General features: G+C 55.5%; 1 protein-coding gene across 4 annotated transcripts in view; it reads right to left on the reverse strand.

The window, feature by feature from the left end:
• Window positions 1–1,262: 1,262 nt before the first annotated feature.
• Window positions 1,263–24,769, reverse strand: part of EWSR1 (EWS RNA binding protein 1) — a 31,273-nt gene continuing 7,766 nt past the window's right edge. Inside the window, exons 4-17 of one of the 4 annotated variants that reach the window (XM_054392861.1) lie at window positions 24,498–24,621; window positions 17,909–18,095; window positions 13,160–13,327; window positions 11,515–11,729; window positions 9,884–10,064; window positions 6,493–6,527; window positions 5,902–5,934; window positions 4,513–4,631; window positions 3,741–3,870; window positions 3,284–3,406; window positions 3,030–3,201; window positions 2,634–2,731; window positions 1,937–2,210; window positions 1,263–1,365 (exon numbers count right to left, since the gene is read on the reverse strand). In XM_054392861.1, coding sequence (XP_054248836.1) covers window positions 1,326–1,365; window positions 1,937–2,210; window positions 2,634–2,731; window positions 3,030–3,201; window positions 3,284–3,406; window positions 3,741–3,870; window positions 4,513–4,631; window positions 5,902–5,934; window positions 6,493–6,527; window positions 9,884–10,064; window positions 11,515–11,729; window positions 13,160–13,327; window positions 17,909–18,095; window positions 24,498–24,621 — 1,899 coding nt within the window. In that variant the 3' untranslated portion in view covers window positions 1,263–1,325. Of the gene's footprint in view, window positions 1,366–1,936; window positions 2,211–2,633; window positions 2,732–3,029; window positions 3,202–3,283; window positions 3,407–3,740; window positions 3,871–4,512; window positions 4,632–5,901; window positions 5,935–6,492; window positions 6,531–8,080; window positions 8,203–9,883; window positions 10,065–11,514; window positions 11,730–13,159; window positions 13,328–17,908; window positions 18,096–24,497; window positions 24,622–24,769 lie in introns of those variants that run through there. The other 3 variants (XM_054392860.1, XM_054392862.1, XM_054392863.1) reach the window with 3 other exon arrangements.

Here is a 24,769-nt window from a genome sequence, read left to right on the forward strand (position 1 = left end):
CGGGAGCGCGGCCGGGAGCCGAGCGAGATCGCTGCCGCCCGTCCGCAGCCCCGGCCGGGAAGTTGGAGGCGGCCCAGAAAGGGCCGGGCCGGGAGCAGCGGGCCGGGCCGGGCCGGGCCGGGCGGGGACACGGCGGGAGCGGGGGGCGGGGGCACCGACAGCGGCACCGCCACACGCACCCAGCTCGGACCGGCTGTGGTGTGACCTGGGGGCGGCACATACGAGCCGGGCACCCCCAGCAGACTCCGGACCCCTCCCTGCATAGGGAGCGCGGTCACGGCGGGGCGGGGAGCTGCAGCCCTTGGAACTGGGGGGGCGCTCGACTCGCCCCCATGGGGCTGCGCTGCGTCCGGGAGGGGCTGCAGAGCCGGCTGAGGGGGGCAGGGTGAGGGTGCTGGGGACGCAGAGAGGGCAGCTGAGGGGTGCTCTGGCTTGGGGAGGGGGCTGAGGGTTGCTGTGGTTGTAGGGAGGACGATATGGGGCTGAGGGGGGGCTTGTGGGTGCTGGGTGAGGGAAAGTGCTAGAGGTGTTAACAGTTCTGTGGTTGGGGGGGTGGAGGTGCTGAGTGGAGGTCTGAGGGGGCTGTGGTGGGGGGGCTGGACGTGCTGAGTGGAGGTCTGAGGGGGCTGTGGTTGGGGGGGTGGAGGTCTGAGGGGGCTGTGGTTGGGGGGGCTGGAGGTGCTGAATGGGGGTCTGAGGGGGCTGTGGTTGGGGGGGTGGAAGTGCGGAGGGAGTGTTGAGAATGCTGTGGCTGCAGGGGTCGGGGCACTGGGACATCCCCAGAACAGCCAAATCCATGCCGGCGGTCCCACGGTCCCCCCACCCCATCTCGGTGAAGTTTTCCCCGCCCCTGGGGGCGTGAGGGGAGGTGCTGAGGGGCACAGCGGCCGCCCCCCGAGGGTGATGGAGGCTCTGAAGAGAGGCAGCAGTTGGGTTATAAACACGGGAATTTTATTTCTTAGAAAACCATCACAACCGTTCACAGGCTCACAGCTGGCCGCCGCCGCGGGGGGGGGTGCGCAGCATGCTCACAACACGGGGAAGGGGAAGGGGGGTGGGGGGCAGGGGTTTAGTTCTCGTTAAACAACCGGTTTCAAAAGGGGGAGAGGAGGGATGAAAATAAAAGATACCTCGGCACGCTACCCTTGAACTTGGTTTTAATGTTTCTCCACAACCGGTGAAAAATACTAAAGTATAGGGAGGGAGAGGAGGGGGGAACCATAATGTTGTGGGGACCAACATTATAAATATGGAATTATAAATTTAAAACATTTGTCTGGTTTAAAAAATAAATCTGGTAGGAAAGGCAGCTGCAGGGGCTGCCGTTAGTAGGGCCGGTCCCGGCGCTCCTGGCGGTGCTCGCCCCTGGAGGGGAGGAAGAGGTTGGGTCAGTCAGGGCAGCCTCGGGTGCTGCTAGGTTGGAGTAGGGTCCTCACCCCCCACTGCCTGCTGGCCCCACTGCTCCTTTGCTCCTCTGCCTGCTTGCCCCACCATCCCTGCACTACCCATGAGTCATCTCCTCACCCTGGCATCCACTCAGCTGAGTACCCACTCACCCCTGTTCCCACTCCCCACATCATCTGCTCGCTCTGATACCCACTCATCCTGGTACAGTTTACCCACCACCCACTCACCTCAGCCCCCAGTCATGCCACCAGCCAAGCACCCCCTCACCCACCACCCACTCACCGGCAGCACCCAGTCATGCCACCAGCCAAGCACCCACCACCCTCTCACTCCAGCACTCACTCATCCCATCACTCGTTCCCTCCCACCGGCTCCCCCCAGCAGCCATTCACCCCAGCACCCGTTCACCCCTAACACCCAAATCCAACTTGGGCACTGGGTACTGGCGTAGATCCCTGGTGCCACCCCAGTGCCACCCAGTCCCTTTCCCTGGTGACCTAGATCAGGGTTTGCCACCCCCCATACGTACTTGTCCATCTTGCCAGGTCCCCCGCGCCGCCCGCCTCTGCCGCCGCCTCCCATCTGCTCCATCAGGGGTCCTGGGGGTCCCCCAGGTCCTCCTCCTCCTCCTCGCCGGCCACCTCCTCCGTAGCCTCCTCGGTCCATGCCACGGCCCCCTCTGAATCCCCCTCGGTCTCCACCACGGCCTCCTCGGAACATGCCGCCGGGTCCCCCGCGGTCCATCAGGCCACCTCCTCGGCCACCTCTCATCCCCCCGGGGCCACCTCGGTTGCGGTCACCACCTGGGAGAGAGGGGAAGTGGCTCAGAATGCTCCAAGGGCAGAGTGTGGAAGCTATGGACTCTCCTCCAGCCCATCCTGGTGAACCTGGCACAGCCAGATCCAGCACCAACCACAGGAGAAGGCCCAGGAGCAGCTGGGAACCCTGAGGGCATCCAAGGAAGCAGACACACCTCACCCAGCTTCTCCTCAGAGCCAGGGCTCACCAAGAGGCTGCTGCCTAACAAGGTGGAAGTGCTTTGGGGAACCGCAGAGAGCCCCAAGGAAGAGGCTGGCAGCTCCAGAGCAGCTGGGAAGCGTGGGCAGAACGCTGCCTGCCTCCATTTCACAGCTCAAGGAGGGATGAAGCAGCAGCAGCAGCAGCTCCCTGGGGCTGGGGAACCCAGGTACCTCCAAGCCCTGCTGGCAACCCTGCAACACACATACCTGGAGGGGGGAATGGGGGTGGCAGAAACCCTTCTGGTTTCGGAGCCTTGCACTGGTTGCACTCCGTTCTCCAGGCGAAGTTCTGGTTTCCACAGCCCCTGGGTGAAAACAACCATTAGCAAAGCCTGGCCACCTGCTCCTGGCAGAGGAATGCTGGGAAGTGGCAGGAGAAGGGACACCCCAGCTGGCCAACAGCACCTGGAGCAAGCTGGTTGGGCTGCTCAGACAGGTGGCGAGAAGGGAACCTCCTCTGAAGGCCCAGCAAGTTATTCTGGCCAGCACTCGGGACAAAAAGGCCCTTCCCTAGACACTGGGGTAAGGGATGGCTATGGTCACCAGGGCAGCGACAGCACAGCTGTGACACAGGGCAGAGGCGGGCACGGGGATGGTACTCACGGGTTGGGACACTGCCAGTCGCCAGCTCGGTGCTGGACGCTCCCCCCAGAGGGGTTCCCCCGGGATCCTCGTGGTCCCCGTGAGGAGAAGCCTCCTCTGTCTGCTCCTCTGCCTCCCATCCGCCCCATGGGGCCACTCGGGCCGCCGGGACCCCCTGGGCCACTGGGTCCCCCTGGACCTGCAAGGAAGGCTCTGTGAGCGCCAGGAGGCCTTGGGCACAGCCAGAGGAGAGGTGCCAGGTGCCTGGGCATTACCTCCTCGGAGAGGGGGGGGCATTCCCCGCTGCTCCCGGGGGGGCAGCCCACCCCTCATGCTGTTCATGGGGCCCTTCTTCCGTGCCAAGGTCACCTTCAGCTTGCTGCCCTGGAAATCCTTCCCTGGGGGGGAAACACGAGGAGGGTGAGGACATCACTCTGGGGCTGTGATCCCACCACACCCCATCAAGGACAACAACAAATCCCACCCAAGGTCTGAATCCCACCCACAGCAGTGAGAACTTCCTGCCACAGGAGACAGCAGGGGACAGAGGCCTGGGCAGCTGAGGACAACCACAACCCCAGTGCCACGCTGATCTCTTCCAGTTAAACCCAGAACTTCTCAGGATAAAGCCTGACCACCTGGGGCCAGCTTTGAACAAGAGCTGTGCGAGAGGTTGGTTCTGACATACAACCCGAAGTGATTTCACCCCAAAACGCCACCCCACGGACTCACCATCAAACCACTCCACGGCCGTCTTGGCAGTCGAGGGGTCATCATAGGACACGGTGGCATCTCCTTTGGGTTTGCCAGTTTCTTTGTCAATGTAGAGGTTTATCATGGGCTGCCCAGTCCTCTTGTTCACCTAGGAGGACAGCAGCAGATCACCCCAGGTCACATCTCCCCATGAGCTGAGGCAGGAATTTGCTCTGCTCTCTTCTGCTTTTGGCTTGAGACTACCAAGCCTTGTTTTGGTGACTTTGTGGCAAGACAGAAGGCCCTCAGCATGGACAACCCAAGAGATGAAGAAAGCAGCCCTGAGCAGCTGCCTGGCCCAAGAGGCACCTGGCATGTCCCCATGTTCTTCACCCGCCCCTCGCCAGGCCCCCCTCTGCTCTCCCACCAACAGCAGATCCACAGAGGCATGTTCCTCCATGACTGATCACGCTGCGGAGGGACAAACACTACAAAGGTTCTTGGGGACAGCCCAAGCCGCTGGTCAACTCCAAGCTGTGGTGATCCTACTGCTCAACCAGCAGAAGACCTGCCAGCTCCTGGAGATGAGAGGCTGAAGGGAGAGGAGCACTGTGAGGGCAGGAGGAGGTGGGCAAGGCCATTCACAGATTGCATCAGGTTGGAAGGGAGCCTCAAAAGTCATCTTGTCCAAGTTCTCTGCAGTAAGAAGGGACACCTGCAACCAGATCAGGCTGCCCAGGGCTACATTAAGTCAGTGCCACATCTTTCTCCATGGCCATGCCAGCTGGAGGGTGGCCTGTGTCCTCCTCACCTTGACAACACCACACTGCTTGAAGAAGTCTACCAGATCCTCCAGGGTCACATTGTCACCCAGTCCCTGCACGTACACTGAGCTGTTGTCTGAGTCTTCATCTGGATCCATGGGTGGGCCTGGAGAAGACAATTCATGGGGTCATTGTGGGAGAGGAAAGGCAGTGACACGACACAATGGAGTCATCCTCATGATATAACCCCCTCAGCCAGCTGTGGCTTCACTTTCAGTGGCCACGTGGATGAGGTGATAGCAAAACCCAGGCACTGAGGTGACTCTCCACTGCCTTATCCACCCAGGGCTCTGCACCTGGCCACTACAGAGGGACAGAGAGCCTAGCACTGTGAGGAGAACCACATGGCTAAATCGCTTGGTTCCAACAGGAGACACCCAAGGTGAGACCTGAGGAAGACTTTGGTGTCCTGCAGGACTCTGCACAAGGCCATGCACCCTGCTGGCTGTGCTGCCCCCCCCTTTCTGCAGAGCTGTGCTGCTGCTGGAAGCTGACGCACAACTTCCAGACACGCCTGTGAGAGAGGAAGGAAAGAGCTGGGGGGATGGGAGGGGTGAGAGGAGGAGACTATGGGACTAAGCTGGGGCTTTCTCTCAACCCAACAGCCATGAAGCAGCTTCCCCAGAAACCCAGGGAGAAGGATGAGAGCTCGCAACCATGTGTGGTTTAGCACTAGCCCAGCTGCTGTGAGGAACCAGGAATCGTGAAATAAATGAATCAAAGAATCATGAAGGTTGCAAAAGATCTCTAAGAGCATCAACTCCAACTGTCAGCCCAACACCACCATGGCCACTAAACCACAGAATGGCTTAGGCTGGAAGGTATCTTAGAGGTCATCTACTCCAACCTCCCTGCCATGGGCATGGATGCCTCTCAACTAAACTTGGGTTCTCAAACTCTCATCCAACCTGGCCTTGAACACCTCTGGGAAGGAGGGATCCACAATCTCTCTGGGCAACCCATTCCAGAGTCTCATCACCCTCACACTGAAGAACTTTTTCCTAAGCTCCAGTCTAACCCTTCTCTCCTTCAGCTCTAAACCATTCCCCCTTGTCCTGTCTCTAGACACCCTTAGGAAAAGTCCCTCTGCAGCCTTCCTGCAGGATCTCTTCAGGTATTGGAAGGCAGCTGGTGCCATGTCTGTGTTTTTGAACACCTCCAGGGATGGTAATTGCGACACCCTGGGCAGCCTGCTTGAGACAACCTGAAAGAGCTCTTTGGAGCCAGGGGACACCACCTCCAGGGATGGTGACTCCACCACCACCCTGGGCAGCCTGTTCCAATGCTCGAGACGACCTGAAAGAGCTCCTTGGAGCCAGGGGACAGGGTGGGGCCGGCCGGTGGAGCTGGTCGAGCGCACGGTTGATGACAATTACCTAAATCCAGGTCCGGTCCTTCCTCCATGTGTCCTGCCAGGTGGGAGAGAAGCACAAGAACTGGTGTTAGCTGGGGGCTAGGAGGGTGGCAGGGCCGACACACACAACTCTAGCTACAGCTGACCACCGTGATGGCACTGGGGCTGCCCCGCACCAGCAGCAATGCACCTTCTACCTGTGGTGGTGATCGGTTTGCTCCCTTCGAGCAGCCTCTCAAACCATTTACCACTCTTACACTGGGCTTAGGAATTGGGGGGGGGGGGATGGTTTTTTTGCAATGCTTTACCAGGCCAATCATTTTTCTTTTTTCTTAACGTTAAATAAAAGTTACTTTACAAAATCATTTGCTTAAAAATCCAGTGACTCTCCCCAAAAAGGCTGGTCCACCTTTTTTTTAACCCTGTCACCGCACACACCCCTAAGGCATTGCCGGCACCTTGCAAACAGCATTATCTTTTTTGGGTTTTTTTTTTTTTAACCACTTTATATACTAATAACAATTAACACTGACTGCATCCAAAAAATTTTTTTTCATTTTTTTATTAATTTTTTTTTTTTAAACACTATCCATTGTAATGCTCAAAAACTTACCACCAGGCTTATTGAAGCCACCTCGCTCTCCAGCGCTGCTGGGGGGATAAACGAAGAAATGAAGGCCTTTCCCTTTTAAAAACCAAGGCAGTGCCGCTCGGAGCCGCTGCGGCTCACGGCGAAGATGGGCACTGGGCTAAACAAACATCTCCAGACAATGCATCTGTCTCTCTCTCTCTCACTCTCTCAGCTTGGCACTATTGCCTTTCTTCAGGGCAGCTCCCTCCAATCTCCTTTTACACATAAGACAACCTGGCTTGTCTGGCTTTGCTTGTCCGTTAACCCCCTTTTGCGTGGCTTGTGATGGGTATTAGCAGTGCAATACTTGGCTAAAAAAACATTCTGGTCATGGAGAAGTTAGCCATTGGGGTGGATTTTGGTTTGGTTGTTTTTTTTGTTTTGGCTTTGGGGTGGTTTTTTTTTTGTTTTGGTTTTGTTGTATTTTTGTTTTTCTCTTTAGTCAACTCCCTCCCCTCTGTGTGGACATAAAGGTGCACCCCTCAGCCTCTGGCAGCACTGGAGCGGAGCGAGCCGGCGGGTCCCTGACATTAACAGCATCAAAAGGGAGAGGGGACAACCAGACCGCGGTACCTAACCACATGAGTTTCTCAGCTGCTGAACATTCCTGCTCCCAACCTCGCTCTACCCCATACATTTGGAACAGGTCTCGGCGGAGGGAGGACTTACAGAGCAACAGGGAGGGGGCTCGAAGGCCTGGGGTGCAGCTTTGTGGGCACAGAGCGGTGCGGCACAGCTGGGCGGCACGCGCCGACGCCGCGGCTTTCGGAGGAGGCTGCAGCTGAGAAGGCTTCAGCTCAGCCCTCTTTGGGGTGCCAGGAGGGAAAAAGATCACCCCTTGAGTTTAAAAAAAATTTAAAATATCACCCCTTGAGGATAAAAGAAAATACCACCCCATGAGGAAAAAAAAAATCACTCCTTGAAGGAAAAATATTACTCCTGGAGGAAAAAAAATACCACCCCTTGAGGAAATAGATCACTCCTGGAGGAAATTGATCACTCCTGGAGGAAACAGATCGCTCCTGGAGGAAAAATACCACCCCGTGAGGAAAATATCTCCCCACAAAGGATCTTTTATCTTTTTTTTTTTTTTTTTGGAGGGGGGTTTGTTTTCTTGCTCTTTTTGGTGAGCTAAGAGCGGTTTGGGAAGGCGGCGAGCAGAGGAGGGAGAGCACTGCTGGGTTTTCTAGCAAGTATTGCACCTCTAATACTGGCAAAAGAAAAGCGTTGTCAATACATTTCCCAGCTGTTGCATGCAGCTTCCACCTCCTTTTTTCAAGTTCAAAGTACACACCAGAGGTTATTGTCTCTCTTTTAAAACACAGATGGTTACACGTTACACAGTTCTATAGAATACCTCCTCTGTTGGTTTGGTTTTGGGTTTGGTTTTGTTGTTGTTGTTTGGGTTGTTTTTTGTTGTTGGTTTTTTTTTTTATTACCAAAGACAACTTTGTTTGTTTGTTTGATTGTTTGTTTTTACCAAAGTTACAGAAGGATTCCATTTACACAATCAATACAAATAAGTGTTAAGAGAGAAAAAAAAAAAGAAAGAAAAAAAAAGACTCTAGGATTATTTTTCCTCTCCATATGGACACCGTGTTTAGTCCCACTTTTCATTATGCTGCCGGCTGAGTACTGAGTACGGGGTACTTTTTAAGTACTGAGGTGTATACAAGGCTCTCACTTTGTAACCTGTAGCATATAAATGCGACAAAGCATGTTAAAAAGTTTCCATGTTTAACAAAGCCAAGGAAAATTCAAAGCAAAATACTTTTCCAGTCAACGAAAGAAAAAAAAATTAACTATAGATATATATATAGAGAGATATATAGAGAGGTCACGTTAAGAACATCGAGCTCCTTACCTGCCGCAGACACTGAAATCCATCACCACAGCACACGTTAAGAAGGCCCCAGATTGCACACACACCCCACCCAGGGTTGGGAGGGGGGGGAAGGCCACCTCCTCTAGGGACAGCAGGGAGCCTGTGTCCATAGAGCAGGGGAGCCTTGGCCACGCTCTTAGTCAGGTGGGAATCGCTTAGGTAGGGGCGATCGGAGCTCGGGTTAGGGTGGGCGATCGAGAGAGAGATGACAAAACCTTTTTTGGGATGAGGGAGGAGCTCCGAAGGGGCTAGACACTTTAAGATGTGATGATAGGCATTTCCAGTGTCTACATCTACTTGAAATCATTAAAGAGAGAGAGAAACGAGGTTGTGGGTGTGAAATCTTTATGCAGGACCACAGAACTCTTGTCCCCCCCTCTAGCCAATTCGAGCCACTTTTGGGCGAGGCCAGGCCAGGCTTTTGTTTTTTCATTTTTCCTTCTCTTTCCAGGCACCACAGCTCTTTATTTCTCTGATAAAGATTTCAGGCCACACCAATTCATTTGGACAGAGCTATGCAGAATGAGACCAGCCACTGCCCAGCTCCAGGGCTCCAGCAGCTGGCAAACACCTGTAGGAGTTGGCTATCGAGGAGAGGCTGCAGTTGTGGCTGCCCTGTGCTGAGCCCAGGGCCAGCGGCACGCATCCCCCCCTACACCTGACCCAGGGACACTCTGCATAGCTCTGAACGACGGGGGCGAAGGGAAGGAACACACACAAAGCCACTTTGTCCCTCTCTGAGGAGCCTGGCAGGGGAGGACCAGTCCTCCTCCCTCACCACCACCAAACATCCCAGACAGGGAGACGCTTGCTGACCCGTAGGCAAAGGTTGACCAAACCAGATTTTGCCATGAGTTAAAATGGCCAAACTGGTTTAGAGCACCCAAAAGCTCCGAGGGGGAGCAGTCCTGGGAGCCAAGCCAGCGCTCTGGACCTTCCTGGGGATCTTTCCTCATGCTCCAAGTGCTGTGGTCACTCAGAGTCACGGCCTCCACAGCAGCCACCTGCCCCGGGCCACGTGCCGCGTGCTGCCGTGGAGGTGAAGAGGCTGACAGCCTAAGGGGGGGCTGACAGCACCCTGTACATACCTGAGCTGTCAAGATCCCCCCTGCTGACGGCCAGGGACCGAGCCCTTGATCTGGTGGAGGTTTGTGTGTGTTCGATCCGCAGTTACTGTTAAACCCAGCAGAGGATTCACCTCTGCACCACCTTGAAGGGAGCTGAAAGTTCCATGTTTGGCAATACCCCTGATTCCTCCCCCGCCACCCTGGGACCCAACCAAGCCACAGGACAGAACAAACAGATCCTGCTCCTATTTCCCCCAGGGTGTTTTTTTTCCCCCCCTATGGATTAGAAGCGATGTTACTACAGGGCTGTTTTCCCCCACGGATGTACTGTTGGGAACGTCAACCTTTCAGTCCCTTCTTTTCACCTCAAACCCTATGGGTAAACCAGAATTAGAGAAAAGGAGAAAAGATTTGCTCTTACCCCATTCCACCGCGTCCTCCTCCCCGCCCACCTCTGCTCATGCCTCCTCGATCATATCCCCCTCTGCCCCTGCCCCGGCTTTCGGGGCCGCCCAAGCTCCGATTCTCTCCTGGGCCCGAGAAGCCTCCAGACTCCTGTCCATACACATTCATGCTGCTGGGATGGTCCTGGCGGAAGGAACCTGAGGAGGGTCACAACAAACATGTTAGGGAGCTACAAGCAAGAGGGGATCCCAGAATCCCAGCGTGGTGGGGGTTGGAAGGGACCTCTGGAGATCATCCAGTCCAACCCCCCTGCTAAAGCAGGGCAGCCAGAGCAGCTTGCCCAGGAACACAATGGCCAGGAGGGGTTGGAAGCTCTCCACAGAAGGAGACTCCACAACGTCTCTGGGCAGCCTGCTCCAGGCCTCCAGCACCCTCACAACAAACAACTTTCTCCTCCTCTTCACATGGAACCTCCTGGCTTCCAGTTTGTGCCCACTGCCCCTTGGCCTGTCCCTGGGCACCACTGACAAGAGTCTGGCCCCAGCCTCTTGCCCCCCACAGGTCCTTTAGCTCTTGCTGAGCATTGATCAGATGCCCTCCCAGGCTGCTCTTCCCTAAGTGCAACAGCCCCAGGTCCTTCAGCCTTTCCTCCTCACAGAGATGCTCCATGCCCCTCAGCATCTTTGGAGCCTCCACTGTACTCTCTCCTGTAATTCCCTGTCCTTTGTGAACTGGAGAGCCCAGAACTGGACCCAGTTCTCCAAATGCAGTCTCACTAGGGCAGAGCAGAGAGGGAGGAGAACCTCCCTTGACCTGATGGCCACACTGTCCTGAATGCACCCCAGGGGACCACTGGCCTTCTTGGCCATAAAGGCACATCACTGGCTCATGGTAAACTCCTAGGTCCTTCTCCTCCACACAGCTGCTTCCCAGCAGGTCACCCCTCACCTGTACTGGTGCAGGGGGTTGTTCCTCCCCAGCTGCAAGACCCTACACTTGCTCTTGTCAAACCTCGAGAGGTTCACCTCTGCCTAACTCTCCAGCCTGTCCAGGCCTCACTGAATGGCAGCACAGCCTGACAGGGTGTCAGCCACCCCTCCCAGTTTGCTATCATCAGCAAACTTGCTGAGGGTCCACTCTGTCCCTCATCCAGGTTGCTGATATAAGAGTTGAACAACATCAAGATTTGATCTTGAACTTCTCAGACTGGAGAAGAGACCCCTGTTGAATAACAAAGGTCAAAACTGCCTGTCCCTTTTCTAAGCCCTTTTACCTGCCCTCAGCACCAGCACACAACCAGGACAAGCCAAATAAGGACAGATGCACCACCTTCCATTTCCAGAACTAAGTTTTACTTAGGCCCCACCAGCCTGACCTCTGCAGAGTGGCCATGTGGCCCAAGAACACTGGTCCCACCAAGTCTTGCCCTCCCCAGCCACAGTATTTTGTGCTTCTCTGCTTTCCACCATCCCGTCTCCTCCCCTCCCCCAGCTCTGCCACCACCACTGTTCAGTGACAAAGGGCAGAAGTCAGCTCTCCCTCTGACAGAGCTGGGAGCTTCAGACCCCAGTTAAGACCCCAGCCTTCTCTGGAGCCAGCCCACCTGCAGGGGGCAGGGAGCTTGCCCCCTCCTCCCCTCCCACTCACTCTGCTGGCCATAACTGCTGCTCTGCTGGTTGTACTGGCTCGGGGCCTGGCTGTAGGATCCTGTCTGCGGTGGGTAAGTGGTTGGTGGAGGCTGCTGCCCGTAGCTGCTCTGCTGCCCATAGCTGGTCTGTTGCCCATAGCTGCTCTGCTGCCCATAGGTGCTCTGCTGCGAATAAGTGCTCTGGTCGTAGCTGCTGGGCTGTGTGGAGGGATAGCTGGAAGAGAAGAGCATCAAAGGGGTGGAAGGGTGAGACAATCCCTGGCACCAGGCTGCTGGAGGGCTCACGCCAGGAGGTAATGGAGGTAATGCCATTAAAAACCATATGTGGTGCTGTAAAACATTTACAGAAGTGGAGTCATGCTGGGAGGCCAGGCTGAAGGCCCTGGGGCTGTTCAGCCTGGAGAAGAGAAGGCTCCAGGGAGACCTTCTGGTGGCCTTTCAGTGCTGAAAGGGGTAGATCAGACAAGATTTTTGAGCAGGGCCTGTTGTGCCAGGACAAGGGGTGATGATTTGAAACTAAAAGAGGGAGATTGAGAGTGGAGAGAAGGAAGAAATTGTTGACTCTGAGGGTGGTGGGAGCCTGGCCTAGGTTGCCCAGAGAGCTGAGACATGCCCCATGCCTGGAAGCATTCCAGGTGAGGTTGTCTGGGGCTGTGAGCAACCTGCTCTAGTTGCAGATGTTCCTGCTGGCTGCAGGGGGGTTGGACTGGATGAGTTTTGAAGGTCTCTTCCAGCCCAAACCAGTCTGGGATTCTACAATTCTATGGAGTCTGGTCTGGTGGCAGGAGCCAAACCAAACCTGGCTGGCTGTGAAAAGCAAAATCCATCTGACTGGTCCCAATTTACTGACATCTCTAGAAAGAGATAGAAGCACCAGGGCAAAAAATTAGCGGCAACACAGGCAACAAGCTCCACTTCTGCCTTGGCACTGAAATATTTTCAGCTCTTAGCTAATAAATCAGGGGGCCCTGGGGCTTTTCGGAACTTAAAAACACAGTTTTTAGAGTCAGTATCAGCATAATAAAGATGCCTGAGGGGAAAAGATGAGCCCCTCATCAAAGCCATGGATGCAAAACATCACTACAACACACTCCATGTCTAGGAAAAATCTTAAAAACACCTGCCAGCATTTCACCTTCTCCCCCAAAAAGGTTGGCAAGGCCTGAAACAGGCTGCCCAGGGCAGTGGTGGAGTCCCCATTCCTGGAGGGGTTCAGAAGCTGTGTAGATGTGTTGCTGAGGGACATGTTTTAGTGTGATGACAGTGGTGGGTTAATGGCTGGACTTGATGATCCCTAACATGAACGTAGTGGAACACTGGAGCAGCTTGCCCAAGATGGTAGTTGAAGCCCCATCCCTGGAGATACTCAAGGTGAGGCTCAAAAAGGCTCTGGGCAACCTGATCTAGTGGAGCATGCCCCTGCTGACTGCAGAGGGGGTTGGACTGGATGACCTTTGGGGGTCCCTTCCAAGCCAGCCCATTCCCTGACTCGATGACCACACGCCCTTGTGGGTGTGCACACAGGGATCCTTACACACTCAAACACAGCCTCATTTTCCCTACCCCAACAACTCCCTCCTCCCAAACCTCCTTTTCCATCTCAAATCCCCCAGAAGCTGCCTTTGCCCCCGAGGAGGGGGTTACCTGGTGGGAGGGTAGGCTGGTGGCGCAGCCACCGGCTGCATGGGGTAGCTGGCAGGCACCTGGGGGTAGCTGTAGTTGCTCTGCCCGTAGCCCAGGCTGGGCTGGCTGTAGCCTGTTGTACTGGACTGGGGCTGGCTGGTCTCTGCTGGTTTGCTGCCATCCGGGGGTCTAGGGAGCAACAGAGAAGGACAGGTTGGTGCAAACCTCACCCCACCTGCTGCTGACATCTCCATCAGGATGAGGGCATCAAGGGCATTCCTCAGGAAGTTTGCTGATGACACCAAGCTGGGAGGGAAGTGCTGGACTGCTGGAGAGCAGGAAGGACCTACAGAGGGATCTGGCCAGGCTGGATCGATGGACCAAGGTCAGGGGGATGAAGTTCCACAAGGCCAAGAGCTGGGTCCTGCACTTGGGTGACAACAACCCTATGAACACTCCAGGCTTGGGGCAGAGCGTCTGGAAACTGACCAGTGGAAAAGGACCTGGGGGTGCTGGGTGACAAATGCCTGAAGATGAGCCAGGGTGTGCCCAGGTGGCCAAGAAAGCCACCAGCATCCTGGCCTGGATCAGCAACGGTGTGGCCATCAGGAGTAGGGAAGTGTTTGTGCCTCTGTACTGGGCACTGGTGAGGCTGCACCTTGGATAATGGGCTCAGTTTTGGACCTCTCGCTCTGAGAAGGACATTGAGGGGCTGGAGCAGGTCCAGAGAAGGATAACAAAGCTGGTGAAGGGTCTGGAGGACAGAGCTGGTGAGAGGCAGCTGAGAGAAATGGGGTTGTTTAGTTTTGAAAAGAGGAAGCTCAGGGGAGACCTCATTGCTCTCTACAACTTCCTGAAAGGAGGTTGGTTTCTTCTCCAAGGAACAAATGATAGGACAAGAGGAAATGGCCTCAAGCTGATCCAAGGGAGGTCTAGGTTGAACATGAGAAGAAACTTCTTCACTGAGAGGGTTCTCAAACACTGCAGGAAGTGGTTGAATCTCCCTGGAGGTGTTTAAAAGCCAGAGAGATGTGGTGCTGAGGGCCATGATTTAGCACCAGACTTGGTAGAGTTAGAGACTGGCTGGGGTGGGTGATCTGAAAGGTCTTCTGCAACAGAAACCATCCTATGATTCCATGAGTCTGGTTTGCAGAGCAGGAGCTCAGATGCCCCCAGACAGAAGAGCACTCCCCAGTTCCTTGGGTAGTGTTACAAGCTGGCACCAGAGCAGTGTCAGACACTCTGGCAGCACCTGGTACACGCTCATTAAACACTGAACATTTCAGCACCTCCTGGCTGGGGATTTCGCCTGCCAACTGCAAAGGAGCACCTAGCACCACACCTTCTGCTCTCCAGACACCTTATAAAACCAAAGGATTTAGCCTTTGGCTCCGGAGCCAAGTGGAGGGTGTGAGAGGGGCAGGAAGGGGGTCAGCAGTGTGGTCACTCTCCTCAGGCTGGCTCTGGGACACGATTAGCTCAGAGGCAGCCACAGATGCTGGCAGTTAAAGGAGCCATTGTTTGGTTCAGAATCCAGAGCAAGCAGATATTACCCCACATACGGGAAAGGATGTGGGGGGCTGAATGTGGATGACCTTTAAAGGTCTCTTCTGACCTAAACCACTCTGAGCATGAACTCTGAAGGCCTGAAAATAAAGAGAACCTCTGCATGTGACTCACGTGTCCCTTTCTACTTGTCCCATGCTGTTTATAATCCCTGAGTGCTTATCAGAGCAGAGGGAAAAGAGGTAAGCTCTTTTTGCTGTACAAGCTGGGGGGAAAATGACTTTAAATGATGTCAGAATCCACCCTTAAAAGTGTAATCTGACAGCCTGAGCTGTGCCAAGCTCTGCCTTTCCTCCCTGGAGTGGTTGCTACAACACCAGGTAAAGGAACAAAGCAGTTTTTACTCACTCCGAACCAAGTTTCCATGAGGTATTTGAAGTATTTCATATCCTGAGCAATTACACTAAATATACTCCTGGGTGCCCAGCCAGGAGGGATGTCAGCAGGAAACTGCCTCCTGTGCGTCTGTGTTGGTAGGCAGCAGCATCCTGCCTGACCCTGGGACTGCAGATCAGCCCAGACAGATCCTTTTGCGGCTCTGCACTGAGTCAGGAGCCCGTTCTGGCTGCTGGCTGCTCTCCTCCTCTGCCACTAACGGCGCTGAGTCACCACACTGCTGCAGACACCACCGACGCAGACGCCCCTGGCCCCCACGCAGCAGGGGGAGCAGCACAGGGGAGCAGCACAGGGGGAGCAGAACAGGGGGAGCAGAACAGGGGGAGCAGCACAGGGGGAGCAGCACAGGGGGAGCAGAACAGGGGGAGCAGCACAGGGGGAGCAGCACAGGGGGAGCAGCACAGGGGAGCAGCACAGGGGGAGCAGAACAGGGGGAGCAGCACAGGGGGAGCAGCACAGGGGGAGCAGAACAGGGGGAGCAGAACAGGGGGAGCAGCACAGGGGGAGCAGCACAGGGGGAGCAGAACAGGGGGAGCAGCACAGGGGGAGCAGCAGAGGGGAGCAGCACAGGGGGAGCAGCAGAGGGGAGCAGCAGAGGGGAGCAGCACAGGGGGAGCAGCACAGGGGGAGCAGAACAGGGGGAGCAGCACAGGGGGAGCAGCACAGGGGGAGCAGCACAGGGGAGCAGCACAGGGGGAGCAGCACAGGGGGAGCAGAACAGGGGAGCAGCACAGGGGGAGCAGCACAGGGGGAGCAGCACGGGGGAGCAGCACAGGGGGAGCAGCACAGGGGGAGAAGCACAGGGGAAGCAGCACAGGGGGAGCAGAACGGGGGGAGCAGAACGGGGGGAGCAGCACAGGGGGAGCAGCACAGGGGGAGCAGCACAGGGGAGCAGCACAGGGGAGCAGCACAGGGGGAGCAGCACAGGGGGAGCAGCACGGGGGAGCAGCACAGGGGGAGCAGCACAGGAGGAGCAGCACAGGGGGAGCAGCACAGGGGGAGCAGAACAGGGGGAGCAGCACAGGGGGAGCAGCAGAGGGGAGCAGCAGAGGGGGAGCAGCAGAGGGGAGCAGCAGAGGGGAGCAGCACAGGGGGAGCAGCACAGGGGGAGCAGAACAGGGGGAGCAGAACAGGGGGAGCAGCACAGGGGGAGCAGCAGAGGGGAGCAGCACAGGGGGAGCAGCACAGGGGGAGCAGAACAGGGGAGCAGCACAGGGGGAGCAGCACAGGGGGAGCAGCACAGGGGAAACAGCACAGGGGGAGCAGCACAGGGGGAGCAGAACAGGGGGAGCAGAACAGGGGGAGCAGAACGGGGGGAGCAGCACAGGGGGCGCAGCACAGGGGAGCAGCACAGGGGAGCAGCACAGGGGGAGCAGCACAGGGGGAGCAGCATGGGGGAGCAGCACAGGGGGAGCAGCACAGGGGGAGCAGCACAGGGGGAGCAGAACAGGGGGAGCAGAACAGGGGGAGCAGCACAGGGGAGCAGCACAGGGGAGCAGCACAGGGGGAGCAGCACAGGGGGAGAAGCACAGGGGAAGCAGCACAGGGGTGAGCAAAACCAGCAGGTACCAGCTGGAATGCTGGGGCTTGCTCCAGAGCACAGCCATCACAGAAGGAAGAGGAGGATGAGGAGTACGTGAGATGAGGAGGAATAGGAGTAGGACAAGGAAAGGAGGAGTGTGATGAGGAGGTGGATGAGGAGATGAGGAGTAGAATGAGGAAAGGAGGAGTTGAACAGGGAGAGGAGGAGTGTGACAAGGAGAGGAAGTAGCAGGATGAGGAGACAAGGAGTAGGATGAGGAAAGAAGGAGTAGAACGAGGGGAGGAGGAGTAGAAGTAGGACCAGGAGAGGAGGGGTAAGATGAGGAGTAGAAGTAGGATGAGGAGGAGTAGAAGCAAGATGAGGAGAGGAGGAGTAGGATGAGGAGAGGAGAAGTAGGATGAGGAGAGGAGGAGTAGGATGAGGAGGAATAGGATTAGGATGAGGAGAGGAACAGGACGAGAAGGACTAGGATTAGGATGAGGAGAAGTAGGATGAGGAATACTAAGGAGCAGGATGAGGAGAGGAGTAGGACAAGGAGAGGAGTAGGACAAGGAGGAGTAGGAGCAGGATAGGGAGAGGATGAGCAGGAGAAGGATGGGGAGAGGAGAGCAGGAGCAGGACGGGGAGAAGATGAGTAGGACAGGGAGAAGATGAGTAGGACAGGGAGAAGATGAGCAGAACAGAGAGGGGATGAGCAGGAGAAGGATGGGGAGAGAGTGGGCAGAGTAGGATGGGGAGAGGAGGAGCAGGAGCAGGACAGGGAGAGGATGAGCAGAGTAGGAGGGGAAGAGGATGAGCAGGATGGGGAGAGGATGAGCAGAGCAGGATGAGAGAGGATGAGCAGAGCAGGACGAGGAGAGGATGAGCAGAGCAGGACGAGGAGGGGATGAGCAGAGCAGGACAAGGAGAGGATGAGCAGAGCAGGACGGGGAGAGGATGAGCAGAGCAGGACGAGGAGGGGATGAGCAGAGCAGGACGAGGAGGGGATGAGCAGACCAGGACGAGGAGAGGATGAGCAGACCAGGACGAGGAGAGGATGAGCAGAGCAGGTGGAGGAGAGGATGAGCAGAGCAGGACGAGGAGGGGATGAGCAGAGCAGGACGAGGAGGGGATGAGCAGAGCAGGACGAGGAGGGGATGAGCAGAGCAGGACGAGGAGAGGATGAGCAGAGCAGGACGAGGAGAGGATGAGCAGGAGCAGGATGGGGAGAGGACGAGCAGAGCAGGCTGGGTGGGCGGTGATGAGGAGCAGGGCAGGGGCAGTACCTGGTGGGGGCGGAGGCTGCGGGCTGCTGGCTGTAGGCAGGGTACGCGGGCTGGGTGCCGTAAGCGGCCGGCGCGGCGTAGGAAGCCTGGGTGGTGGTGACCGTGGCGGTGCTGGTGTCGTAGGCGGCTGTGCCGTAGCCCTGCACGGGCTGGCTGTACGCTGGGGGGGCAGTCGGGGTGGTGTAACCTATGAGAGATCACAGCCTCGTGAGGACCTCTGCTGGAGGTGTTTGAGACCATCCTGTTTCTTGCTGGGGGCTTCTCAGACCTCGGGAACAGATTTTATGCTGCAGACCTGCAAGGGGGCCTCTGAGAAAGCCAGGAAGGGACTTCTGACAAGGGCTTGGAGTGACAGGATGAGGGGCAATGGATTGAAGCTTGAGGATGGCAGGTGGAGACTGGAAATGAGGAAGAAATTCTTTCCAGTGAAGGTGGTGAAACATTGGAACAGGTTGCCCAGGGAGGTTGTGGATATCCCCTCTCTGGAGGTGTTCAAGGCCAGGCTGGATGAGGCCTTGAGCAACCTGGGCTAGTGGAAGGTGTCCCTGCCCATGCCAGGGGGTTGGAACTGGATGATCTTGAAGGTCTCTTCCAACCTAAACCATTCTATGAATGTAAGAAAGCCACCACAGACAAGCTCAGAATAATCAACTGACCCACACTGCCCCTGAAAGGAGGTTGAAGCCAGGTGGGAGTTGGTCTCTTCTCCCAAGTTAAGAAGAGGAAATGGCCTCAAGTTGCTCCAGGGGAGGTTTAGGTTGGACAGGAGGAGCAATCTCTTCCCCAAAAGGGTTGTCAAGGCTGCCCAGGGCAGTGCTGGAGTCCCCACCCCTGGCGGGGGTTTCAAAGCTGTTTAGACATGGTGCTGAGGGCTGTGGCTTAGTGGTGCTGGGCTGACAGCTGGACTCAATAGTCTTGGAGGTCTTTTCCAGCCAAGTCCATTCTGTGATTTACTCAAGCATTTGGCTTGTCACAGAGGTGAGCTGCAAACCTGGCACCAACACAGTGGCTTTTATAGTTTAGAATCTTGCAAGCTAGCAGGTTTTCAAATCATGAAACAAATTTGTGTGATAAAGCATCAATTAAAAACTCTGTTAGCCAAAGCTGGCTTAATAAAAACACAAACCAGCCACTGCCAGCTGCCCTTGGTCTTACTGATGTGATCTTAATTGCATCAGTTGAGGGAACAGCTTCTCCATCACTTCTTACTTTTCATGAATCAGGAGGAGTGTGGGCAGCAGGGCAGGAGAGGGGATTCTGCCCCTTTACTCTGCTCTGCTGCAACCCCACCTCGAATATTGCATCCAGTTCTGGTGTCTCCAGCACAAGGAGGAGGCCAGAGGAGGACACAAAGATGATCCAAGGGCTGGAGCACCTCTGCTATGAGGACAGGCTGAGGGAGCTGAGGTTGTACAGCCTGGAGAAGAGAAGACTCCAGGGGGGACCTTAGAGCTGCCTTCCAATACCTGAAGGCATCCTGCATGAAGGCTGCAGAGAGACTTTTCCTAAGGGTGTGTAGAGACAGGACAAGGGGGAATGGGTTGAAGCTGAGGGAGAGCAGAGTTAGACTGGAGCTTAGGAAGAAGTTCTTCAGTATGAGGGTGATAAGACTCTGGAATGAGTTGCCCAGAGAGGCAGTGGATGCCTCCTCCCTGGGGGTGTTCACGGCCAGGTTGGATAAGGCCTTAGGCACCCAAGTCTAGCTGAGAGGTGTCCCTGCCCATGGCAGGGAGGTTGGAGTACATGCTCTCTGAGGTCCCTTCTAACCTGAGCCTACCATTCTATGAACACAGGGCACTTGTGACACTCCCCCTTCCAATCACACCTGGGGCACATTGGGCTGCAGCTCTTTGTTTTAGTTCCCTACTTTGTAGAGCAGAAGTGCTGCCAGCAGGCCATTGCGTGCCTGTGCTTCCATATCTCCCAGTGCCTGCCACAAACCGGGGCCCTTCCCAGTGCTCACTGACTGGGTGAGGAAAGAGGAAGAGAAGAGAGAGGAGGAAGTTTGCACAGCACAGTAGTTAAAAAAGACCCAAAGTTGGGCTTTCTGTCCCCAGTGTCGTTCTGGAGCTTTCTGGTTAGAATCATGGAAGTGCAGAATGGTTGTGGTTGGAAGAGAGCTTTAAGATCCAGCCCAAGCACTACCCCAGCAGTGCCAGGGCACCACCAAACCATGGCCCTCAGCACCACATCTACACAGCTTTCAAACCCTCTTATCACACAATCACAGAATTGTTTGGCCTCTGAGGTCATCCAGTCCAAACCAGCAACCCAACACCTCCATGGCCACCAAACCACATCCCCAAGTGCCATGGCCACACGTTTCTTGAACACCTCCAGGGATGCTGACTCTACCACTCCCCTGGGCAGCCTGTTCCAATCCTTGACCACTCTTGCAGCAAAAACTTTTTCCTCATTCCCAGCCTAAACTTCCCCTTGCACAATTCCAGGCCATTTCCTCTCCTTCTATCACCTGATCCTAAGGAGAACAGCCCAACCCTCACCTCATTGCAACCTCCTTTCAGGGAGTTGTAGAGAGCAAGGAGGTCTCCCCTCAGCCTCCTCTTCTCCAGACTAAACACCCCAGTTCCCTCAGCTGCTCCTCACCAGCCCTGTTCTCCCTTACCAGCTTTGCTGTCATGTTCCATTGCTTGTCCTGTCACCTGTCACAGTTACCCTAGGAGCCCCTGCCCACTCTCACCACCTTGTTGCTCCTGCCCTGAGCCGCCTGTCACACTGCTGAATGTCACAGGCTGTCTTCCACACCACAGGGCTGCCAGCCTGCAAACATCACAGCTAGAGAGTGAGCTGTCTCCCACCAGGAAATGACCTGCACAAATCACCAGGAAAGCACTTTTCATAGACTCACAGAATGGTTTGGGTTGGAAGGGTTCAAGATCATTCAGTTCCAACACCCTGGCATGGGCAGGGACACCTCCACCAGCCCAGGTTGCTCAAGGCCTCATCCAACCTGGCCCTGAACACCTCCAGGGTCCTGTCACCACAAGCCTTTGGAAAATGTCCCTCCCCAGCTCTCCTCTAGCCCCCTTTAGGTACTGGAAGTCTGCTCTAAGGTGTCCCTGGAGCCTTCTGTTCTCCAGGCTGAACAGCCCCAACTCTCTCAGCTTGTCCCCATAGCAGAGGTGCTCCAGCCCTCTGATCATCACTGAGGACTCCTCTGGATCCTCTCCAGCAGTTCCATGTCCTTGTGATCCCAGCCAAACCCTTGCTGAAGTCTAGGAATCCTTAGGTGAGGGGAAGCCTGCAGGATTTGATCTTAATGCACTGCAAACACCAGATTCAAAGGGATGTACTCTTCATGGAGGCTAGCAGCAGGTCTGAAGTCTTCTCCCTGATGCATTACAAGCTACCCACAGGGTCTGTGTGGCCAGGGAGCTCACCTTGTGAGCATGAATACCTTCAGCCAGTGTGGAGGGGACACAGAGGCAACCCTTTTGGTATCAGAGGTTACTGTGGTGGCCAAAAGCACTGTGGGTGTGTTCACTTCACATTTTAAAACCATCAGAAATCCATAAAATCCCAAGTCCCACTTAAGTACTTACAGGAGATCCACCCTTGGCCATCTGAAATGCTCTCTTTGCTCCCCACTGATGTTGTCAAAATCAGGAACTCCGAACAGATGCAGCTCTTTGCTTACTCACCACAGTGCTTAACCAGCTAACTGTGCCCCCAGACCTGATGGTGCCAATTAATCCCCTAAGCCAGCTGGTGGATGGGGAGCTGCTGAGAGCCCAGCAGCTCCAAACCCCCTCTTCTCCCTAAAAAAAACATAACAGGGAGACTCCAAGATGCCTTTTCCTACAGCTGTGGGGAGGGGAGAAGCACAGCCTGGGTGCTAATTCTCAGCTCAGGCCAATCTGGAGTTGGTGTGAGGCTGGGTGGCCAAGCTCTGGGGACAGCCACAGTCTCCTTCTGGGGGTGTCTTCTCTGGAGCCTTTCAAGACCTGCCTGGATGCATTCCTGTGTGACTTGCCCTAGGTGACCCTGCTTTGGCAGGGGGGTTGGCGTCAATGATCTCTTAGATCCCAAGCCCTAACATTCTGGTTGGTGGTTCTGTGACAGGAAGGTCCAAGGGCAACTACATAGCCCTCAAGAGAGCCTCTGAGGTGATGCTGGAATCCCAAGAGGGGTTATCCACACAGGATTTGAATTTCCCTGACCACACCACCATCCAAAAGAGGCTGTTAAGACAAAAAAAAGAAAGAAAAAGAAGGCACTTTGCTTTTAAGTAACTGCTGACTTCTCTCTGCTACCAAAAGGCAATGCCTAGGAAAAAGAAATGGAGATTCAAGAGGAGAAATTTCAGATCTATTAGGAAACAAAGAAGGATGCCCCAGGCAGCACCCCAGGCTTTATTTGGTAGGGAAGGGAGCAGGAGAGCAGATTTAGGCACTGTCAGTCCTGTTTCCACAGCACTGGGTCTTCAAGGAGTGTAGGAAGGATAAATCCAACCCATCACTATGTGCAGAACATCAACAGCTCTGCTCCAGGCCAGTGCTACATGGACTGAGGCAAACTGTGCTTGATAAGATCTCCTCCTTGATCACTTCCTGAGTTTTCTTGCTTCTTATGAATAGAAAGGGAGGCTTTTTGCCTAAAAACTAGAAGCTGTGCACAAAAGCTGCCAAACGTTATTATTCCTCCAGCAAATGTACTCTAAAGGGACAAGCAAAGCCAGCACAGGACTGGGGTCAGTAGAAGGGATTCAGGAACTAAAATAGAATCCCAGACTGGTTTAGGTTGGAAGAGAGCTTCAAAACTCATCCAATCCAACCCCCCTGCAGCCAGCAGAGACATCTGCAATTAGAGCAGGTTGCTCACAGCCCCAGAAAACCTGACCTGGGATGGTTACAAGGATGGGGCATCTCCCACCTCTCTGGGTAGCCTGGGACAGGCTCTCACCACCCTCAAACATTTCTTCCTTCTCTCCACTCTCAATCTCCCTCTTTTAGTTCCAAACCATCACCCCTTGTCCTGGCACAACAGGCTCAAAAGTCTGTCCCCAGATTTCTGAGCAGCTCATTTCACAATTGAAAGGCCATCAGAAGGTCTCCCTGGAGCCTTCTCTTCTCCAGGCTGAACCAGCCCAACTCTCTCAGCCTGGCTTCACAGCAGAGGGCTTCCAGCTCTCCCAGCATTGCTGTGGCCTCCTCTGGCCACTCTCAGCAGGTCCCTGTTTGTGCTGTGCTGAGGACTACAGAGCTGCCCCAGCACTGCAGGTGGGGTCTCAGCAGAGCATAGCAGAGGGGCAGAATCCCCTCCCTGCCCACACTGCTGGGGATCAGCCCAGGGCGGGTCTGGCTCTGGGCTGGCAGTGCTCAGTGCCAGCTCCTGTCCAGCTTTTCACCCCCCAGCACCCTCAAGTCCTTCTCCACAGGGCTGCTCTCTTTTTTTTTCCAAGAAAGGAAGTCTGAAGTCCACAAATCCTTTCTGTTGCTAATTTCTTTCCATCTGAAGTTCTTGCAGATAACTCACAGTGACACAGATACCAGCTCCCACTCTGCAGGGCACGTGTGAACTACCAGACAGAAATTTCTCTTCTCCATGTGAAGATATTCACCATTTTAAGTGTTATATAGCAAGACATTAACCTGTAAGTTTGTATTTTCTTCCTTGTGAAGCCTATTCCTGTGGGCAGACACCTCACTGCCTGTCTGTCCTGGTATTCATAGATTCACAGAACAGTTGGGGTTGGAAGGGATCTTCAAGATCATCCAGTTCCAACCCTCCTGCCATGGGTAGGGACACCTCCCACTGGCCCAGGTTGCTCAAGGCCTCATCCAACCTGGCCTTCAACACCCACAGGGAGGGGGCAGTCACGACCTCCCTGGGCAATCTGTTCCAATGTCTCTCCACCCGCACTGGAAAGAATTTCTTCCTAATCTCCAGTCTGAATCTGTCCTCTTCCAGTTCAAAGCCACTGTCCCTCATCCTGTCACTCCAAGCCTTTGTCAAAGGTCCCTCCCCAGCTCTCCTGTACCCCCTTCAGGTACTGGAAGGCTGAACAGGCCTTCTCCAGGCTGAAGAGCCTGCCCCATAGGGGAGGTTCTCCAGCCCTTTTGACCATCTTCGTGGCCTCCTCTGGACCTGCTCCAGCAGTTCCCTGTCCTTCTTGTGCTGGGAGCTCCAAAACTGGACACAGTGCTCCAGGTGTAGCCTCAGCAGAGCAGAGACGGAGAATCCCCTCCCTCACCTTTCCCTCATCCATTCATTCATCCCCTTCCCAACCCCGCTCCATCCTTGCAGCATTTCACACCACCCTTTGTTCTGCGCCAGCTCTGCAGGAAGGAAACCCTCTCCCACCAGCACAACCCAGAGGGGTTTGGGCTGGAGCTGGCCAGTGCAGACTGGTGTGCCCAGCAGGGGGCAGTGTGCCCAGCAGGGAGAAGCGTGCCCAGCAGGGTGCAGTGTGCCCAGCAGGGAGAAGTGTGCCCAGCAGGGAGCAGTGTGCCCAGCAGGGAGAAGTGTGCCCAGCAGGGGGCAGTGTGCCCAGCAGGGGGCAGCGTGTCCAGCAGGTAGCAGTGTGCCCAGCAGGGGGCAGTGTGCCCAGCAGAGGGCTGTCTCTTACCGGCAGGAGGCTGCCCGTAGGAGGTGGCGTAGGCAGTCTGCCCATAGGTGGCGGTGGTCTGGGGCTGTGTGTAGCTGACGTCGGTGGGCTGCCCGTAGGTCCCGTAGCTCTGCTGCCCGTAGGTCTGTCCCCAAAGACAAGAGAGGTGGAACTGGTGAGCAGCAGTGACCCAGAGACAACCCAGAGAGCACCCAGAGACACTGCTCCAGTTATGCAGGGAGACTGCAGGGTGAGAGTGAGCCAGGAGGGAGGCAGTGGTGAGCTGCTGGGAG

The sequence above is a fragment of the Indicator indicator genome, chromosome 26 (assembly GCF_027791375.1).
Source record: "Indicator indicator isolate 239-I01 chromosome 26, UM_Iind_1.1, whole genome shotgun sequence".
Lineage (NCBI taxonomy): Eukaryota > Metazoa > Chordata > Aves > Piciformes > Indicatoridae > Indicator > Indicator indicator.